The following is a 17757-nucleotide window of genomic DNA, read 5'->3' as shown; positions in this document are numbered from 1 at the left end:
TGTGTGTGTGTGTGTGTGTGTGTGTGTGTATATGTATATGTGTGTGTATCTTGAGAGCAGCTTTGGGAACACTTCTGGAGCCGAGCCTAATGCGGGGAAGGTAAAGTGCACTTTATCAGTGTGGATCAGGAAGCGATCCAGAATTCTTTCGCCTGATGCTCGATACCTCTGGCAGTGTCTCATAATGAGGTAACAAACCCATCAAGTCTCATTGATTTCTTTATTCGTGTCAACAGTAAATATGTATATATATATATATTCATTTGATCTAAGTACATAACGTTTCACTTAGTGATGACATGGATTATTGGACCGATAGCAGCATAGGCACACACACACACACGCACATGCTCGTTCACGCACCTTCGTGGGATCACAAACCGGAGGTCTCTGTCTCGGAAACTGAGGAACAATTTTCGCAGCATACCCATGCACCGTCCCAAAAATAAAAATAATCCCTTAAAACAACTCACTTAATCTGATGATTTTATGCAAGGGAAATTCTCTAAACTGTCGGTTAAGCTTGTTTTTTTACTCAACCGGCTTATAACCTACATGTGGTGTCGGGAACCCCCGCGGCCCAGCTCTCTCAGCTCGGTTGGCGTCGCGCCACGATCGCCGTCGGAAAAGATTTCATCTCGAGATGACTGTGGCCTCCTCCCTCTGCGCCTGTCGATCTGCCGCCACATCACCACGGCGACAGTAAGGCATCTGTAACACGCTCCGCGCTGCCGGTTATTGCGCGGGGCCCACACGCTGTGGAGGCCGAAGTGCTCCTGGTAAAGAGAGGGCAGCAAGGTTCCGCGCGTGCACGTTGGAAGAGTTTACAATAGTTTGAATGAAAAATGAACTGTAAAATGTCCAAACCGGGGGGTGTCAAACTCGTTCAATTTAAACTCGAGCGGGCCGGAATCGGGTGAATAGTGTTCTGATTTCTTTAAGAGGGTACGTCTGAAACCTGAAAGGTTGGATTTGTTTCCGTTTGCTTGGTTGTTCGGCCGATTTTGGCCGAACCGGCCCTCGTCGTCTGACACCCCTGCCTCTGGAGGATTGGACCGCAAGTCAAAGCAGATGTCACCGATGTGCTTTTCTCTGATGGACGCTCTGGAGAGGGCTTGAAAGAAATGCTTTCGACATTTTTGGCAAAAAAAAACTTTTCCCCCCGCCGTAAACGAACTACCTGTCATACATTGTCTCGTCACGGCGATTAAAAAAAAGAAAAAAAAAAAAAAGGTCCCTGAAGACTTTCTTTAAGTCGATCAGATTACATCAGAGAGCTTGTGTCACCTTAAACGGAGGATTTCTTAACGTGGTAATGACCTTACTAAAGCGGCTGACCGATGAAGGAGACTGAACTCCCGTCGACCGAGACGGCCACTCAACATGGACGAGGTACTTGGTAAATAGTTGGCTGTGTGAGTCAATACATACAAACCTTGAGGTCTTTTGAATTCACCCGCAGGGGGGGGGGCTTCAAAAAGAAATATCAGACATATGACTGCAACAAAGGAGAAATCGGGTGGCTTCAGGTTTCTACAGAGTCCTGGATGTGGAGCCATAAAGTGCTTCAAGTGTCCATCGGAGGCGTCGCCCCGACTACTTTGTACCTGCTTTAAAGAGTTTATAGTAGTTTTGACCGACTCAGCAGTTTTCCATTCCCCCGTCAGTCACTTTGGGTTTGCGTCGTTTCACCCTGGCCGGCGACCGGCTCCTCCGGTGGCCCGACCCGCCTCCGCCCCCGCCCACTTTGGGCACTTCTATGTTGTCCACGGCGCTCGGGGGCGACTCTGCGTCCGCGTCCTCCATGGAGCCCGGCTGGGACTCCACGGACGTCCTGGTGACCTGGTGCAGGAGCGCCGCGTCCGCCGCTCCGCTCTGCTCCGCCTCCTCGGGCTTCGACGCCTCCTCCTCACCGCCGTCGGCTCCGGTGACGCTCGGCCGTTTGCCGTCGGCGTCCGAGTCTTCGGCGTCGGCCTCCTCCCCCTCGGTCACGCAGGCGCACGTCCGTTCCTGAGGATTTGGCAACAAAATGAGGCGGTCAGCGAGCGGCAATAACAGCAGGACACCCTGCAGCCGGCGCTCCGTGTCGCTGCCAAACAAAACAGATTTGTTCAGGCCGTCTAATTGGATGGCGAGATTATCTTCTCCCACAGGCTTAGAATTAGCAGCGAGGCTGCAGTAGGTCAAATTACTCTTTCGGGAAAGGCCGGCAACAAAATAGTCTCCACACGGGAATGAACTACCCGCTGAGTTTAAAACATGTTAGCTTCTCCTTCGCGTGTTTTTTTTCATTTTTATTTTCCGCCCAAAAAATGGTGGAAAATGACAGAAATGACGCTTTAAAATTGGGTTTTATATTTGCTTTAGGCCGCATTTACAAACTAAAGCTTCGAAAGTTTCACGTTTCGAGGTCAACTTTTTGAAAATGACGAAGTTGCGCTTTCTCCCGTTTCTCCGCTGCCGCGTTTTCAAACCGATTCCAACTTTGGTTTTCAAAAACAGTTGTGTTTTCAGTGACTCATCCAAAACGTGAGCGCTCATGTTGCCGTGGTAACAGGGTCTAAGTCTAAGCAGGTTTTTCCGACGTACCTTCGGCGAGGCGTTTTCCTCCTCCGACACCTCCCTTTGTCCGTCACTCTCGTCCTCCTTCGCGTCTTCCGGCGACTCCACGTCTCCCCCTTCATCAGCATCCTCATCCTCTGCTTCCGCCGAAGCGCTGACATCGCCCTCCACGATCTCCTCCACCCCAGAAGACGACGACTCTTCTTTAGATTCAGATGCCTCTTCAACTTCTGCCTCTTCCTCCTCCTCTTCTTCACCCTCCTCTTTTTCACTCTTTTCATTTTCTGTGGTTTCTCCGTCACCCACTGAAGCCTCTTTTACTGTGTTGTTGTCACTCTCCTCCTCTTCCTCTTCCTCCTCTTCTTCTCCGGTTCCTGTTTCTCCCTCGTTTTCTCCCGTCTCACCATCATCCTCTGCCGCCTCCTCCTCCTCTTCCTCTCCTGCTTTATCCTCATCGTCTGTGTTGCTGGCATCCTCGGCCTCCTCTTCTCGCTCACTTTTAACATGACACTCACATTCTGCCTCCTCCTCTTCTTCATTCTCTTCTTCATCCTGCTCCTCATCACCATCACTATTTTCTTCTTTCTCCCCGCTTTGAGCTTCTACCTGCTCTTCCGCTTCCCCTTCGTCTTCCTCTTGCTCCTCCTCGTCCACCTCTGCTATCGCCTCCTCCAAGACAAGGTCAGCTTTGATATCCTCCTTGGTTTCATCCTCCTCCTCTTCCTCCTGAACCACCTCCAAGCTTCTCTCCTTCTCCTCCTCCTCCTCCTCAGCCTCGCTGTCCCCGTCCACTTCTTCAGGTTGGGGTTCCACAGGAGGTTTAGGGACGGGGCTTTTCTTCAGCTGGAGTATCTTCAGGAGATCAAATTCAATCATCACCGGCGCGTCAGCGGCCAGCGAGTTCTGCTTGAAGGGTCGGGCCGCCATCTTCTTGCGGACGCACGCGTCACACGGGCAGTATTCGTCATCGCTCCGCTGGTCACTGAAGTCCCCCGTCATCTCGCCATCGCTGAGGGAGTCGGCAGTTTTTACAGACTGGTTCTTCATGACCTGCAAGAAAAAAATCAACCATTTCGTCATTGAACCTTTTCAGAACGCTCACGCTTTTCGTGTGAAAATGACTCAACGTGGCGCTACCTTCAACATCCGACGCCGCTTCTCCGTCATGGTGGACTCCCTGGAGAGGTTGGCCCCTTGCGGAGGTCGCGGCGGTCTCCCCACTCGTCCGGCCCGGCTCTGGATCTTCTTCATCTCCCGTTGGACGCTTTTCTGGATGCGTTGGCTCACCTCGTCCTTCAGCTCGCAGATCATAGTGTCCAGGATGACGCTGTCGTCCAGGTCCCAGCGGACCTTGAACTCTGTCATGGCGTTGATGTAGTGACTCATGAACTGCTTCTCCAGCTTCTTGAGGAGGTGAAGCACCCACACCGGGTCGGGGTCTTGGGAGAGGCGTTTAGACAGCGGCGCTCGCACCACAGTCGGAGGCGTAGCGGAGCTGGAGTCCTCCACGATCTCTTGTTCGTTATCAGTTGGGGTTTTGGAGCCGTCGTTGGCGGAGCTCTTGTCTGAAGACGAAGGGTTGTCAGTGGCTTTTGGGCTGTCTGGACTTTGCTCTTCAGTCTGGTCAGATTCACCCGTGGTGTCTGTCTTAGCCTGATCTGTGGATGCTTCAGCTTCTTTATCTCCAGCCTCCTTGTCCCCTCCACCACCTGCCTCATTCTCATGAAGGGAATCAGTCTTATTCGGAGGGGTTTCATCTCCTCCCTGGTTTCCGTTTTCCTTCCCCGATCCACCGGAGCCGCTACTCATACCTACTCCGGAAGATGACCTTGGCGGCGTCACCTGCTCGGTGACGCCTTCCTTGGCCATGGTGCCCTCAAGGGCCCTGGGTTCAGTGAGCCAGAGGGAGTGGAGGATAGCCATGATGTCCTCGTACTGTGAGATGCGGTCCTTCCGAAGGTCGCTGCCGGGGTTCACCGCAGGCTCAATAAGATGGAGCTGGGCCAAACAGTCCAGAAGCCCCCGGGCTGACGAGCTCAGCCTACGACCATAAACTGGAGACACCTACAACAGGTGAAAAAAAAATTCACACTTAAATTTCAGATGAAGACATTTCAGATTTTTTGGAATCTAGGTATCTTAAACTTGACTAACATTTTTGGCCAATCATGCCAATAACAATGTGCACCTCGGCTTGTTACATCGATATTCTTGTATCACGGAGGATGAAAGGCTCACCTCGGGCATGCTCCGACATCGACCAAGAGAGGAGCTCAGGAGAACTTTCATCACAGCTGCAGAAGACTGCCAGTTCTTGGGCAGAGACTCATTGCTCGACAGCGAAGCCTCCCCTGGAGCTGGTTTGGAACGGTTCTCCTCCACTGCAGCTTCACATTTCACTCCATCCTCCTTCTCCTCCAACTCCTCAGGCTCGGGTTTCTCGCCCTCCCCATCTGCTCTCTCATCCTCAGGATTCTCCTCCGCCTTTACCACTTCTTCCCCGGACGCTTCCGTCGCCTCTTTCGCCGCCTGTTCTCCGTCCTCCTCATTCACGGCGTCGCCCAGCGCCAGCATGCAGCTGTCGGCAGGAATGCTCCGCAGCCAATCACTGACGACCTCATTGGGTGACGCATTGGGCAGACAAGCCGGAGTCAGTACTTCTTCCCGATCCCTCACGTCCCGCTTCTGACGCTTGACACTTTTGTCGCTCCTGGGCTTCTCGCTGGTCTTGCTGGCTTTTGATCTTTGGCTGGCTGGTCGAGGAGCAACCGTAGTTTCCTTCAGTAAGTCCGCAGCAGACAGAGTGCCTTCGCTGCCGGCATCCACTTTGCCGTGCACAGGAGAGGGGCTTGAGGTTTTTATACTCGTCTTTTTCTTCTGAGAGCCAGCTGATTTCACGCTGCCATTGTCGCTGTCGGCGTTGGATTTGGCTTTGGGAACATGGACCGACAAATAGTCTGGTTTGATTGCTTCTTTCCCTTTACTTTTCTTGGAGGCTTTAGATTTGGACTCTGACTGAGCCGAAGCCACGGACTCCGGCTTGAGACTACAGCGATTTTGCGAACTTACACTGGCAGCCTTATTGCTTGCCACGTCTTCCTCCTCTTCGGCCTCACTAGCTGGCCGACCGTTATCCTGGTTTTCGGCGTCATCGTCCGCACTTGTTTGATCCACTTTGCCGTTTTTCATGCTGGCACTCCCGGAGGACTTCCTCTTCGCACTTACTGATGACATCGCAGATGAAGTCCTGCCTTTAGGTGCATCCAGGTCATTTGGGATTGCTGTGGAGGCAGACTTTGTGCTCTCGGAATCAGCATCATTCCCAGATTTGTTTGAACTCTTACTGTGAGACCTCCGGGCCGCTGCTTTGACACTACACTTACAAGATTTTTGAGAGATGCTGCTTTTCATCGAAATCGCACTGGCTGCTCTTGATCTCTCTTGTAATTCACCTTCTTCACCGCTACCCTCCCCTCCTCCTGGTGTTTCAATTGTAGGGATGCCAACTACAGGTACAATGTTCGATGTAGGGCCTTTGGACATTTGGGAATTACGAGATCCTGCTCTTTCCCCATTTTTGTTTGTGGAGGTAACCCGGGTTCTTGTCTCCACTCGGCTCCTTGCTTTACCCTCAGTGTTTCTCTGAAAAGAAACACTAGATTTCCCACTGTCGGAGTCAGCTGTGTCTTGATCTTCTGGCAACCCAAGAGAGACGGACCCTGATGAGTTTCGACTTGCTGATTGTCCTCTGGAAGAGGATGACCGGAGGCTCGCCGCCCCATCAGAGTCCTCATCCCTTTCGTCATCCTCCCCCTCCTTGTCCTTCTTTGCTGAAGTGGCTCCACAGCGACATTTGGATTGTCCCGACTTGACGGAGGCAGGGGACTGAACAGATAAGCCACTGGGATCATTCGATCGAGACCCTGTGGGAGATGCAGCTGGAACTTTGGGTGAACGGGTTCGTGGAGACAGCGTACCCTTGGCTAAGTGCCTTTGGTCATGTGAATGTTCGGACGCTACACCTCGCGGTGCATCACCGTCCTCTACTGTCTCATCCCCTCCTTCACCATTGTCTTCATCATCCACATCTTCTGGGGTTTTGATGGTGACCACATGCGGACTTGAAGGTTTCTTGCTAGAATTTGATTTGTGAGACGCGCTTGACCTCCGAGACGATTCAGATTTTGCGGACATTGCGCTTGGCCCTCGCTCTTGGTTTTGACCTGTATTATTTTGGGGATTTGGAGATGCCGCAGTGTGGTTTGACTTCTGGGACTTGGCGGACTTGGCTGAGGTGCGTGATGTTGCCGAAATGGCACTGGGAGCTCTGTCGACAACCTCCTCAGCCGCTACGTTTGAACGGTGGGACTTTGCTGAGGAAGCTGATTTATCCGATAAAGCACTGGCAGCCCGATCTTCCGCTTCTTCACCATCTCCATTTTCTGCCGCCGCCTCATGACCATTACACTTAGATTTAACAGAATGATTTGATCTCACTGATTTGCCAGACATCTCACTTGCCGGCCTCTCTTCTGACTTGGGAGAACGCGACCTTTCTGACACTTTGTCAGACTTGGTCTGAGATTTTTCAGACTTGAGAGACAGATTGGACTTTGCAGACATTTCACTTGCTGCTCTTTCCCCTTCCTCTGCCTCTCCCCCCTCCCCAGTCACTTCTGTGTTAGGCTCTTCTGCTGTCTTTTCACTTGGGGGTACAGGTTTTGCACAATGACTACATGTTGACCTGCCAGATCTGCTAGTTTTTGCTGAAACATTTGATTTGGCTGAGAGAGAGCTACCGGGCCTCTCCGCCTTTCCAGTCTTAACAGAGAGACAACTTGGTGCTCTTTTATTTGTGTCATCCTCTTTCACATCGGTGTTGTCACTCGGTGATGCAGCTTTTACACTTGACTGACAGTTGGACTTGTGTGACTTGACAGAAGCACCTGTCTTTGTCGAAGCACCAGATTTAACTGACAAGGAGCTTGCTGTTCTTTCTCCCTCCATTTCTTCATTTGATTTGATGCCATTAGCTTCCGCCGTGCTTTTGCGAGACTTGCTGGACCGGGCCGACATTTTGCTGGGGCTTCTCTCCTCTCCCTTGTCCACTGTCGCACCAATATTGCCGTTACAATTAGAGTTGCGCGATTTATTGGACCTTTGGCTTGTGGCTGAAGTGGCGCTTGGGGCTCTTTCTTCATGTTTCGTCTCGAGATTGGATGCTCTGGACATGGCACTGGACGCCCGGCCTTCCAGCACATTTGAAGCAGCTGAGGCGCGCCCGTGATCGGTGAGGTTGGTCTTGTTTGATTGTGTTGACACATTGGAACCATCCGAAGCTGTATCATCACTGCCGTTTTGAGCGATTGCTTGGTCGCAGCTCGGTGAAGCGGGTTTCGAAGCGGCTTGATTGGAACGATTGGACATTTGCGATGCTCTGCTACCAGCATCGGAGCTGAACCCACCCTTGCAGCCACCGCAGTTACGGCACACGCTGGACGACTTCTTAGCGTTCACAGAGAGTCCAGTGCGGCACGACAATGCACTCGCAGCCCTGTTGTCCTTTTCCTCCTCTGATTTTGGGAGGTTTTCTCCACTGGGTGCTCGCTCCTTCTCATCTCCTCCAGTGGCGGCTGCACAGTGACACGAGGAGGCTGCAGATTCTGCCCTGCTTCCATTCCGGTGTTTAGTGGAGACGTTGCTTATTGGGCTTTTGTTCATCTGTGTCCCAGGGGTTGGGGCCTGACATGGCACACAATTATAACAGCACTGAGAAGCGCTAGGTGGAAGATCGTCATCCTCGTCATCCTGGTCCTCTTTAAGAGACTGAAGCACACGCGAGGAGCTGCTGACCGCGGACACTGGCCGCTCTTCTTCTTCTTCCTCCATCATAACCTCGCCCGACTTTCCACTAAGGGGTCGCTGGTTGCCGTCCACAGCGATCACCTCACTGCGACTGCAACTCTGGCTCACCTTGCAGACCTCTACGTGGGTGTCCCCATCCTGCTCCACCTCGACTCGGTGCTCCACCTGCTCCGTCACACACATCTCCTCCTGAACCAGCCGGCTCTGCGCCGAGCCCAAGCCGCCACCGCAGTTTGAGAGCCGGGCTCGGCATCGCACCACCCTCCTGGAGTTACAGGACGAAGAAGAGCTAGAAGAGTGGGTGTGCCTCACCGTGGTGTGGGTGTGGCCGGATGTATGCGGAGGTGGGTGAGGAGGGTGTTTGGGACTGTGTGCGGGATTTTCCCACAAGTCGTACTTCTGTTCTTGTCTGTGGTGACAACAGGGGCAGCGGCTGCCCTCCAGGACGCACGGTTGGCTGGAATAGTCCATACCCTCGGGGTCAAAAGTCGTGGAATCGGGGTCAGAACAGCTTTCGGACTGGCCCTGCTGCAGGTAATGGGGCTGTGCTTCGCTCAGAGGGCAACAATCATTGGTCAGGGAAGGAGATTTCCTTATTTGCGTCGACCACTGAAGAGTCTCGTCATTGTGGAGGCGAAAGCGCACCCTCATCTCCACTGAAAGACTTCCGTCTTTATTGACCAAGACACGTTTTTCGATGTCATCGTTCATGATGGCCGGCCTCGCCTGTGGGTATGTGCCGACGCCATTGCAATATGACTTTTCCGACGACAAAGAGAAACGGGCGGAACGGTTCGATGAGTCAGATCGCGGGTGGATGATGCTCTTCTTGGTCTCGAGGCCAAAGTTAACTGAAAGGAAATACAGAAAAGCAGCTATTTAATAAAAAATTTTCCGGATTAATACGTCTCATAGTTGTTTAGATTTTTGTTACAACTCACTGTTTTTCTTGCTTTCGTGGCCTTCGCTGTATTCGCTGGCTCTGGACTGAGCCCCGTGAGGCGGGGATCTCGCTGCTTGAGTAGCTGGAGATCGAGCGCCATTTCCAGGTGTTCGGGGGCCCAGACCGGGCATTTTTTCCTCCGAGCTCTTCCTGATGAAGTTCACCAGCGTCGGACTGAAGGCCTCTCGACCAACACACACCAGCACGCCAGGACAAGTCATCAGGCTCTGAACGTTGTCAATCTGTAACAGATCCACACAGTGTCGGGAGACTTTACCTCGTTCTGTAAACGTCTCAAATTAATTTGTTCAACTTCTCAAGTGAAAAACAAAATCGGTCTTACCTTTCGTCCCTCTAGCGTGTAGAGCTTGCGCACGTGAAACTGCATCACGTCGGACACTTCATCTAAAAAGGCTCTGACGCTCCTGGTGGACCTCCTGCTCAGAACGACGCTCCTCCGCACGCCTGGCTCGCTGTTTTTCACCAGCAGGATGCGCCGCTGCCTGTAAGGAAAGTTGGAGTGTCCGGGCGGCGTTGTGGACGCAGTCTCGGGCCGATGGGGCCTGCGTCCGTGATGGTACCACATGCTCGGCCGCTTGCTGGCCAGCTCCACGTTGACTGGTTTGGCGTGGCGCTGGTCGGAGCAGAGGTAGCAGCCGCCATCTTGGAGCTGCTCCAAGTGTTTGATGGTGTGTGTGCCGCGCGGGGTCGTCACTGTCCGCACGCCAAACGGCAGGGGGACCTGCAGGAGGAAGCATCGGTGGTCTCAAAATCACCAAAGAAAATGGATTTCATTGGAATATGTGGCTGCTTTAAGCTTCATTTCAGCCTATTTTGAGAATATTTTCCCATCTGTCACGCTGCTTCTTTAGAGTATATCACCTTTTTCAGAGAAATAAAAACCAATAAATCAATAAGACCAATAAAAAAAACTAAAGAAAAATCTAAATATATTCTATATTTTCTTTTCAATCGGACAAAATGTTAAGTCCACCTTGGAGTGAGGGTTTCTCTTCAACTCAAGGAGTTAAACCAGCATTTCACTGGTGATTTCATGCTTCAAACAGGTATTTAAGAAACTCATCCACCAGTATTGGGTTACGGTTTGAAAACTAGAAAAAGCTAATTAGCCCTTAAAGCCAGCTAGTTGGGAAAAATGGTTTAAATGAGTTTTCACAGCCTATTTTCAGCTCTGTGGAATTGCAAATCATTTAAATCAGGGTTGGGATCCTGAGGCGATCAATAAAGACTATTACAATAATGGTAATTGGATGTTTCTAATTGGGAAAAATCATCCCGCTGACCCCCCTGAAGCTCTCTGGTGCCCCGCATTGTAGGCCTACACCGCACTCAGAATTAGATAACATGTCCTCTTCTTAAGAAGCTTAACAAGACACATTTTACTTGTTCTACTTGTATATTTTTTTCCACTGTGATGCTATCTTTATTCTTAGTGCGTGTCCCAGGATCAGAAGCCTTCCGCGTTTCAGAAAGAATAAGATCCAAGCCAAGCTTTCCAGCTTCAAACAAATTTTTAAAAAAAAACAACCCTCTGATACGCCACAAACCTTTTGGGAAAGGTCGTCCAGCAGGGCATCGAAGCATTTGAAGCTGCGCTTGTGGATGGCCATCCTGACGCCGCCGAACTGGCTGTCGCCGCTTTTGTAGAAGGTGATGCGCTTGGCCGGGGCGGCCGTGGTCACATGGGCGAGGCGTGAGTGCGACGGGGGTGGGGCGGGAAGCGGTGAGGCATGTTCAGATGGGGGCCGGGGGTCCCAAGTCCCCGTCTGGACAGAGTACATGCTGTGATCTCACGTGGACCTGGGGGAAAACACAAAAACATGTATTATAAAATGGTGCGCCACCTTTGTTTTTTTTTTTGTCGTCTTTTTTTTCCCTCAGTGAACGCGCGTCTAATCATACCGACACCATAAGCCGTGATCAGGGAGTTAAACTGAGGATTCAGGACAGGACATCCACTAACAGGACTAGGTGACATCTCAGGGTGTTACATCGCTCATGTGGCTCCAAAAGAGAGAAATACTACATTACTAATATTTTGAAGCCATTTAAAAGAAAAAAAAAAATACATTCGGGTGAACTGTTATTCTTTTTATCATGTTACTTTTCAGACAGTATAATGTAAATAATTAAAATAAAGATGAAATTCGCCATTATTTCAAAAAATATACACTATTATAATTTTCTTCTTGTTGTGATTCTTGTGCTGATTATTAGTAATATTATTATTGCATTTATTTACATTTTTTTCTATTCTCATATTATTAGTACTCGCATATTGTCTTTCAATTATTTTTTCTCAATTTTCGAAATAAATATATTCCAGAAATTCCTAAAAAAAAAAAAAAAAGATTATCAAGATGGATTGTCCCTCATAAAAAGATATTATGTAAAGTGACGGTATTAAATACATCCACACGCTCATCTATATAGATGTTTAAGACGGAGCGCTCCAAGACCTGCTATCTTTAGAGATGCGGCCTATTTAGAGGAGACGTTTAAAAAAAGTGTCTGTCCTGCTCCTAAAGTGGCAGCATAAGCCGTCTTGCATAATGTGCAGGCATAAATCCGAACGGTTTCACTTTTCCAACATTTGCAATGAGTTCAGATTGTGAGCTCTTGTCTTGCCCATTAACTTTTGAAGATGAATGTGATCAGGGGGCTCGGGAGGCTTTTAAAGGCCCATAAGGTTGGACTTGGAGGCCAGAGGAGCTGCGGACGCTCCCAACGTGACTTTGTGCTTTCTTAATCCCACTCCAGCCTTTGCCCACATCTCGAATCTCCCTTTTTCGTTTCGCCGGCGCAAAATGCATATTTACACCCTGGAGAGAATACTTATGGAGACACACAAACTAATTACACACGTTGTGTTAAACGTTAATGTATGGGTGCCACATTCCCCGTTTTTAGAGGTGAAGTTGCTGAATCATGTAGCATTCAGCACAGACTAAAGATATACGAAGAGATGTAACAGAACAAAAAAAACGACCTATATTACAGATTTCAGGATTAAACAGGTGTTAGGTCTGTCCTGCGCAGTAGGAATTAAGACCTGAGGCTCATAGAGGCAACTTAATCCCGCGTCACGTAAAGTCACCGCTTAGACGCCCTTAAACATATGTAATGTCGCATTCTCAACCACCTCTTGTGTTTTCTTAAAGATTTAAGAGACGATCAGTGTCGACTGAAGATCATATTCATTATTCCAATCTTAAATTCATCAATTATTTCACCCGTACGTTACAAAACACAAAAAAGAAAGACGTAATACTGCCTGAGGTCGCTGGTCTGTTAATCCAAATAAACATTTCAGAAGCCAAAACTAACCCGTATAAGCTGTAATCCCAAATCAAACGCACATCCCTCTGCCAACCTCTTCACAAAAGAGACAATGTGAAATCCACGCAGCAGTTTGGGACAATATGAGCCACCAGCAAACAGACAAAGGTTGATTTCACTACTCACATATTCAGGAAACATGGTCCAAAGAGGAGTTTTTAAAAAAAAAAAAAAAAAAAAGCAGAGTCAGAAATCTACGGAGGAAGTCGCTATGTGTATAGGTGTGTGGTGGCGATCTCCACAGCAGAGCGCCTGGCTCCACAGGTCTGATGGTAAAATGGCAGGCGTTAATCAGTCCTGAGGAACAGGGGGGGGGGGGGAGGGCGAGGCTAAGGATAGAAAGAAAAGCCTCCTTAAGTGTGTGTGTGTGTGTGTGTGTGTGTGTGTGTGTGTGTGTGTGTGTGTGTGTGTGTGTGTGTCTCCATCCATTCATATATAACTACAATGTATGTGGCATATGCTATTTATGTTTAAGCATATTTAGCCTTTTTCCTCAAGAAGTTCCCATAAATCATTGCGAAAACTGTCCATCTAACTAAAATAATTTTTTCAAAAGTTTGAAGGCGTGTAGATCAACTCGTTATGCCGTACTTATGTTACTTTGTTTTCTAAACTTTTTAAAACGGGCGGTCCCCACTATGAACACCTGGACAAAAACTCCCCAAAAACCATATAGACCAGTTTCTGTGTGTTGGAATGATTATGAATGATTGGTTTATTCCGGTTACAATTCTGCCGTACGAAACTTGAATTTGTGAACTTGGTTTACAGTACTCAAATATTTTCAAGTACAAGCTCTGTAGCCGCAATGGGTATAAACTGAAGCCAGGGCTTATTTTTGCCTATCCCTTAAAATCCATAAAGTAACCCTGAAGGCCAGTAATTCAAAATAAAAATAAAAATGGAAATACAAAACATAACAAACCTCAAAGTTTTTCTTATTAATCATTTCAGATTTCAGTCATTCTGCATTGCAATCCTTAATTATTTTACCTTTTAATGTTTTCAATTGTTCAATTGTTATTACGGTGACTGTCAAAATAAAAGTACGAAGACCCAGGAGGATTTCGACTGGGAGTCGTGACACGACGGAGGAAACGTTGTTGTTGTTGTCCGTCTACTGGGCATGTGCAGAACAATGTTTTACGACGACGACGACAGAACCGTGCACAGGAGCAGTGTTTCAAAATAGAAGCTCTTTACCCCGATTGAGTCCGAGCGTTTTCAAAAAGTTGCATTTTTCGCTGTTACCACGGAGACAGAGCATTTTCAAAAAGTTATGGTTTTCAACGTTTCAATGGAGACAGAGCTCTTTTTTCCTTTTTTTTTTTTTTAAAGTTGTGTTTTTGCACCGTTTCAACGGAGACCTACCATTTTCAAAAAGTTGGGTTTTCCACTGTTACCATGGAGACAGACTCGGATCATTTTGAAAAAGTGGCATTTTCCTATGTTTCCACGTGTTTTCAAAAAGTGACGGTTTCCTATGTTCCCACGAAGACAAAGCATTTTCAAAAAGTTGCGTTTTCCACAGAGATGCAGCCTTTTCAAAAAGTTGCGTTCTCCGCTGTGGCCATGGAGACGGCGTCGCAGCATTTTCAAAAATGCCCCTGTTTTGACGGCGATGAAGTCAGAGCACTTTCCAAAAGTTCCACCTTGGGAGCTGTTTCCAAAAAGTTGCGTCTTCAACAAACTCCAAGCACCGTTGTCGGGTAAACGCACACCCAAAACGTCGTGTAAATTGTGCCCCAAACAGTGAACTAATCCAGATACTATGAAGGCAAATTATTCCAACAATCCACAGAGATTGAAGTATTGAGTGTACGTATACAAGGTTGTTTAAGTTTTTGCTTCTCCGGATTAAAAAAATGTTCTCACTTAAACGTCTATAATAGTTAAGATAGGAACTTTTATTTCCACAAATGATGGAAGCTGCACGGATGGAAAACGATAACAAATGTTAATGTTGCCTAAATATAAGAAATCGGTCAACATAACATTATTTAAATATGAATTATTAATAAGATATCAAACCTGCCTGGAAAAACCAAATAATCTAAATCCCTGTAAACAATGGGGGGGGGGGGGGGGGGGGGGGGTAAACATGACATATACTGATGGTTGCGTAATGCAGACTTATGCAAGCTTCCATTAATTGTGTCTGCTTCAGAGCTTTAATGATGGACAGAGGGAGAGGAGGAGGCGGTGGAGGAAGTGGCGGTGCCCCCCCCCCGGGAGGGGGTGGGGGGGGGGGGGGATTGTGGGGGGACAGATTGTCAGAGATGAGTAGCTCCTGTGGCGACAGGTGGGAGAGGCGTCGATGTAAAAGGTATTCCCTGTGGGTAAATCAGTGAAATCACTGCTTGATGGAGCAAGAACACACACACACACACACACACACACACACACACGCACACACGCACACACACTATCCATCGTTTTCATATAAGTGAAGCTGATTGGCTGAGTCAGCAGGACAAAGGGAGAATAAAGCGGAGAGATTATGAGGAGACGTGTGGCCTACTTTTAGGAGGTCCACTCACCTCCCTGCTGCCTCTGATCCCATTAGGATGAATGTGACTCAAAAACATGTACAACAACAACATCAACAACAACCACAACAAAACAAACAACCACAACAATCAAAACCCGGAGCAGAGTTAAACAACAACATGCGCAACAGGTGGAATAATGAGAAGAAAGAGAAAAAAAAAAAAGAAAAACAGTTCTTACCAGTTGTGGCGCATTAATGAGTTGTGTTTAATCCAGGCAGAAAGTAGAAGAGATGATGATGAGGAGGATGAGGAGGATGACGACCTGAGGAAGAACCGCAGGAGCGTTGCGCCTTCAGCATCGCCCGGTCCGGACACAGTCCCGCTCCATCTGCGCGCAAACGCTCCGAGCGCATGTTGAGGCATGTGGCAAGAGCGCGTCTGTGGCGCAGGAAGCAGGAGCAGAGGCTCTTTCAAAGTAAATGATGGTGCAGATGGTTAGGATTTAACCTGAAGAAGCTTTTATTGTTCATCACAGGAAGCAGATGCTGTGCAGTATAATTTAGAGCAGCTTGGCGGGATTTAAATCTGTCATCTGGTTATTAGAAAGCCCCGTTTTACCTTCTGCTGTATTCTTCAGGAGGGGAAACAGGGGGAGGGAGGGGGGGGGGGGGGGGTAGTGGGATTTAGATGGATTACATGTCTGGGCCATCTAGTTTGGGATTTAAAAAAACCCAAACAAGATCAGCACACAGTCACCTTTTCTATTTACGGATTGATTGAAATCATAATCATGTGTTTATTGAAAGTATATATATATATACATATGTATATAAGAAACACGCAGGAGCACTTCCGCCGCTTGCTGCAACGCCGTCATGACGTCAGCCCGCTTACGTTCGCGTCCGTTCCCACGGCAACGGAGCGTCGCCGTCGGAGAATGGATTCTCTATCGAAGAGTGAAATAGCTGAAATAGTGAGACTACAGGTAGGCTGGCAGTCAAAGGTACAGCAGGGAATGGATTATATTTCAGCTTTAAATAGTAATAATTTAAAAACAAAACGTCATTATTTGTGTTTGCAGAGAGGAGCGGGCGTCGAGAGGCTGAGCCGCCACCTCTCCTGGGATGAGTTTGCTGATGCTCGCTGCAGCCTGCACCGGGAGTTTGTGTACGACGTGGCCGCGTTTGCTGCGCACAGAGGCTTCTCCTGGGCCGACGTGATCCGGGCTGCAGGGGCGGCCAAGAGCATCTTCCCCCGGCTGCACGGTCAGTCGGAACCCACGCGACGGCTTTTCACCCGCATGGAGAGTGTGTGTCACACACACAACATAAAAATAGTTTTATTATTCATTCATTCATTCATTCATTCATTCATTCATTCATTCATTCATTCATTCATTCATTTATTTATTTATTTATTTATTTATTTATTTATTTATTTATTTATTTATTTATTTATTTATCTTAATGTTGTGGAATAACTCCATAGAATAGAATAAAACCAAACCAAAACTCCGGTTGGGAAACCAACCAGAAACCATAATTCTTGGGCAAGCATATGATTAAATAATTTCAGATTAAGACATTAGTCTTTTAATGTTCCCATCACTTTTCATCATTTGTCTTTTGTGTTCAATTTTGTCCACTTTCTGACACGTTCTATATCTATATTTTTATGAATTCGTCTACTTTTTACGGATTTTCTACTTTTATACGAATTAGTCGGATTTTTTTTTAACTCTATGTTTATATTTATGTTAATTTGTCGACTTTTTTTGCACTTCATGTGTACGTTTGTATATTAATTCGTCTAGTTTTTAGGAATTTGTCTCCTTTTTAATGCTTTATATATGTTTATATCATTTTGTCTACGTTTTACACTTAAACGTAGATATTTACATTAATATTGTCAACTTTTTTACACTTTATATATATATATATATATATATATATAACTAGATCAACTTGTCTACTTTGACACAGATTTGTCTGTTTCTTTTACATTTTAAATGTACATATTCATATTAATTTGTCCCTTTTTTTAAATAAGTTTGTAAACATTTTTTTACACATTGTCTCTTTTGTTCAAATTTGTGATTTTTTATAAATTTGTACAATTTTGTCTTTTTTATGAACTCATGAACGTTTTTACACTTTATATGTTTATATATATGTTATATGAATTATTTCTTAGTTATAGTTTACTAATTAAATATAATGTGATATAAATTTGGCAAGTTTTCTATATCTATATGCCTACTTGTTAATGTTTTATATGTATATATTTATATCAATCGCTACGTTTAAACTTTATTTTGATGCGCAGATTGTGCAGCACCTGTAATTCCATTATATGTGACATATAATGACAATGAGCTATTCTATTCTATTCTATTCTATTCTATTCTATTCTATTCTATTCTATTCTGCTATTTCTTCAGGATAAATAATTTTTTATTTTTTTTTTACCTATGACGACCTCATACAGATTTTATTTCCCAGGCAGTTGAATTTAAACGTGGTGACTTTGTCCTCG

At 47.1% G+C, this 17757-nt stretch overlaps 1 protein-coding gene across 1 annotated transcript; it reads right to left on the bottom strand.

Annotated features, from left to right (window-relative positions):
• Positions 1-207: 207 nt before the first annotated feature.
• Positions 208-15614, bottom strand: rp1l1a (rp1 like 1a). Its single transcript, XM_080493112.1, has 8 exons — positions 15461-15614; positions 10939-11191; positions 9714-10112; positions 9369-9612; positions 4801-9278; positions 3700-4626; positions 2590-3612; positions 208-2010 (listed from the first exon to the last, which is right to left on the bottom strand). Exons 2-8 carry the CDS (start codon positions 11170-11172, stop codon positions 1642-1644), a joined length of 7674 nt encoding a protein of 2557 aa, XP_080349238.1. The 5' UTR covers positions 11173-11191; positions 15461-15614; the 3' UTR covers positions 208-1641.
• Positions 15615-17757: the final 2143 nt, after the last annotated feature.

Source organism: Lipophrys pholis (assembly GCF_963383615.2).
Source record: "Lipophrys pholis genome assembly, chromosome: 23".
In the NCBI taxonomy this organism is placed as follows: Eukaryota; Metazoa; Chordata; class Actinopteri; order Blenniiformes; family Blenniidae; genus Lipophrys; species Lipophrys pholis.
This window is presented reverse-complemented; position numbering and strand designations above follow the sequence as displayed.

Excerpts from the sequence above, each read along its gene's own strand:
- rp1l1a (XM_080493112.1), bottom strand. The coding sequence starts at position 11,172 with ATGTACTCTGTCCAGACGGGGACTTGGGACCCCCGGCCCCCATCTGAA. Across the intron at positions 9,613-9,713 it reads ACACGCTAGAGGGACGAAAG|ATTGACAACGTTCAGAGCCT; the intron begins GTAAGACCGATT and ends GATCTGTTACAG. Across the intron at positions 9,279-9,368 it reads CCACGAAAGCAAGAAAAACA|TTAACTTTGGCCTCGAGACC; the intron begins GTGAGTTGTAAC and ends ATTTCCTTTCAG.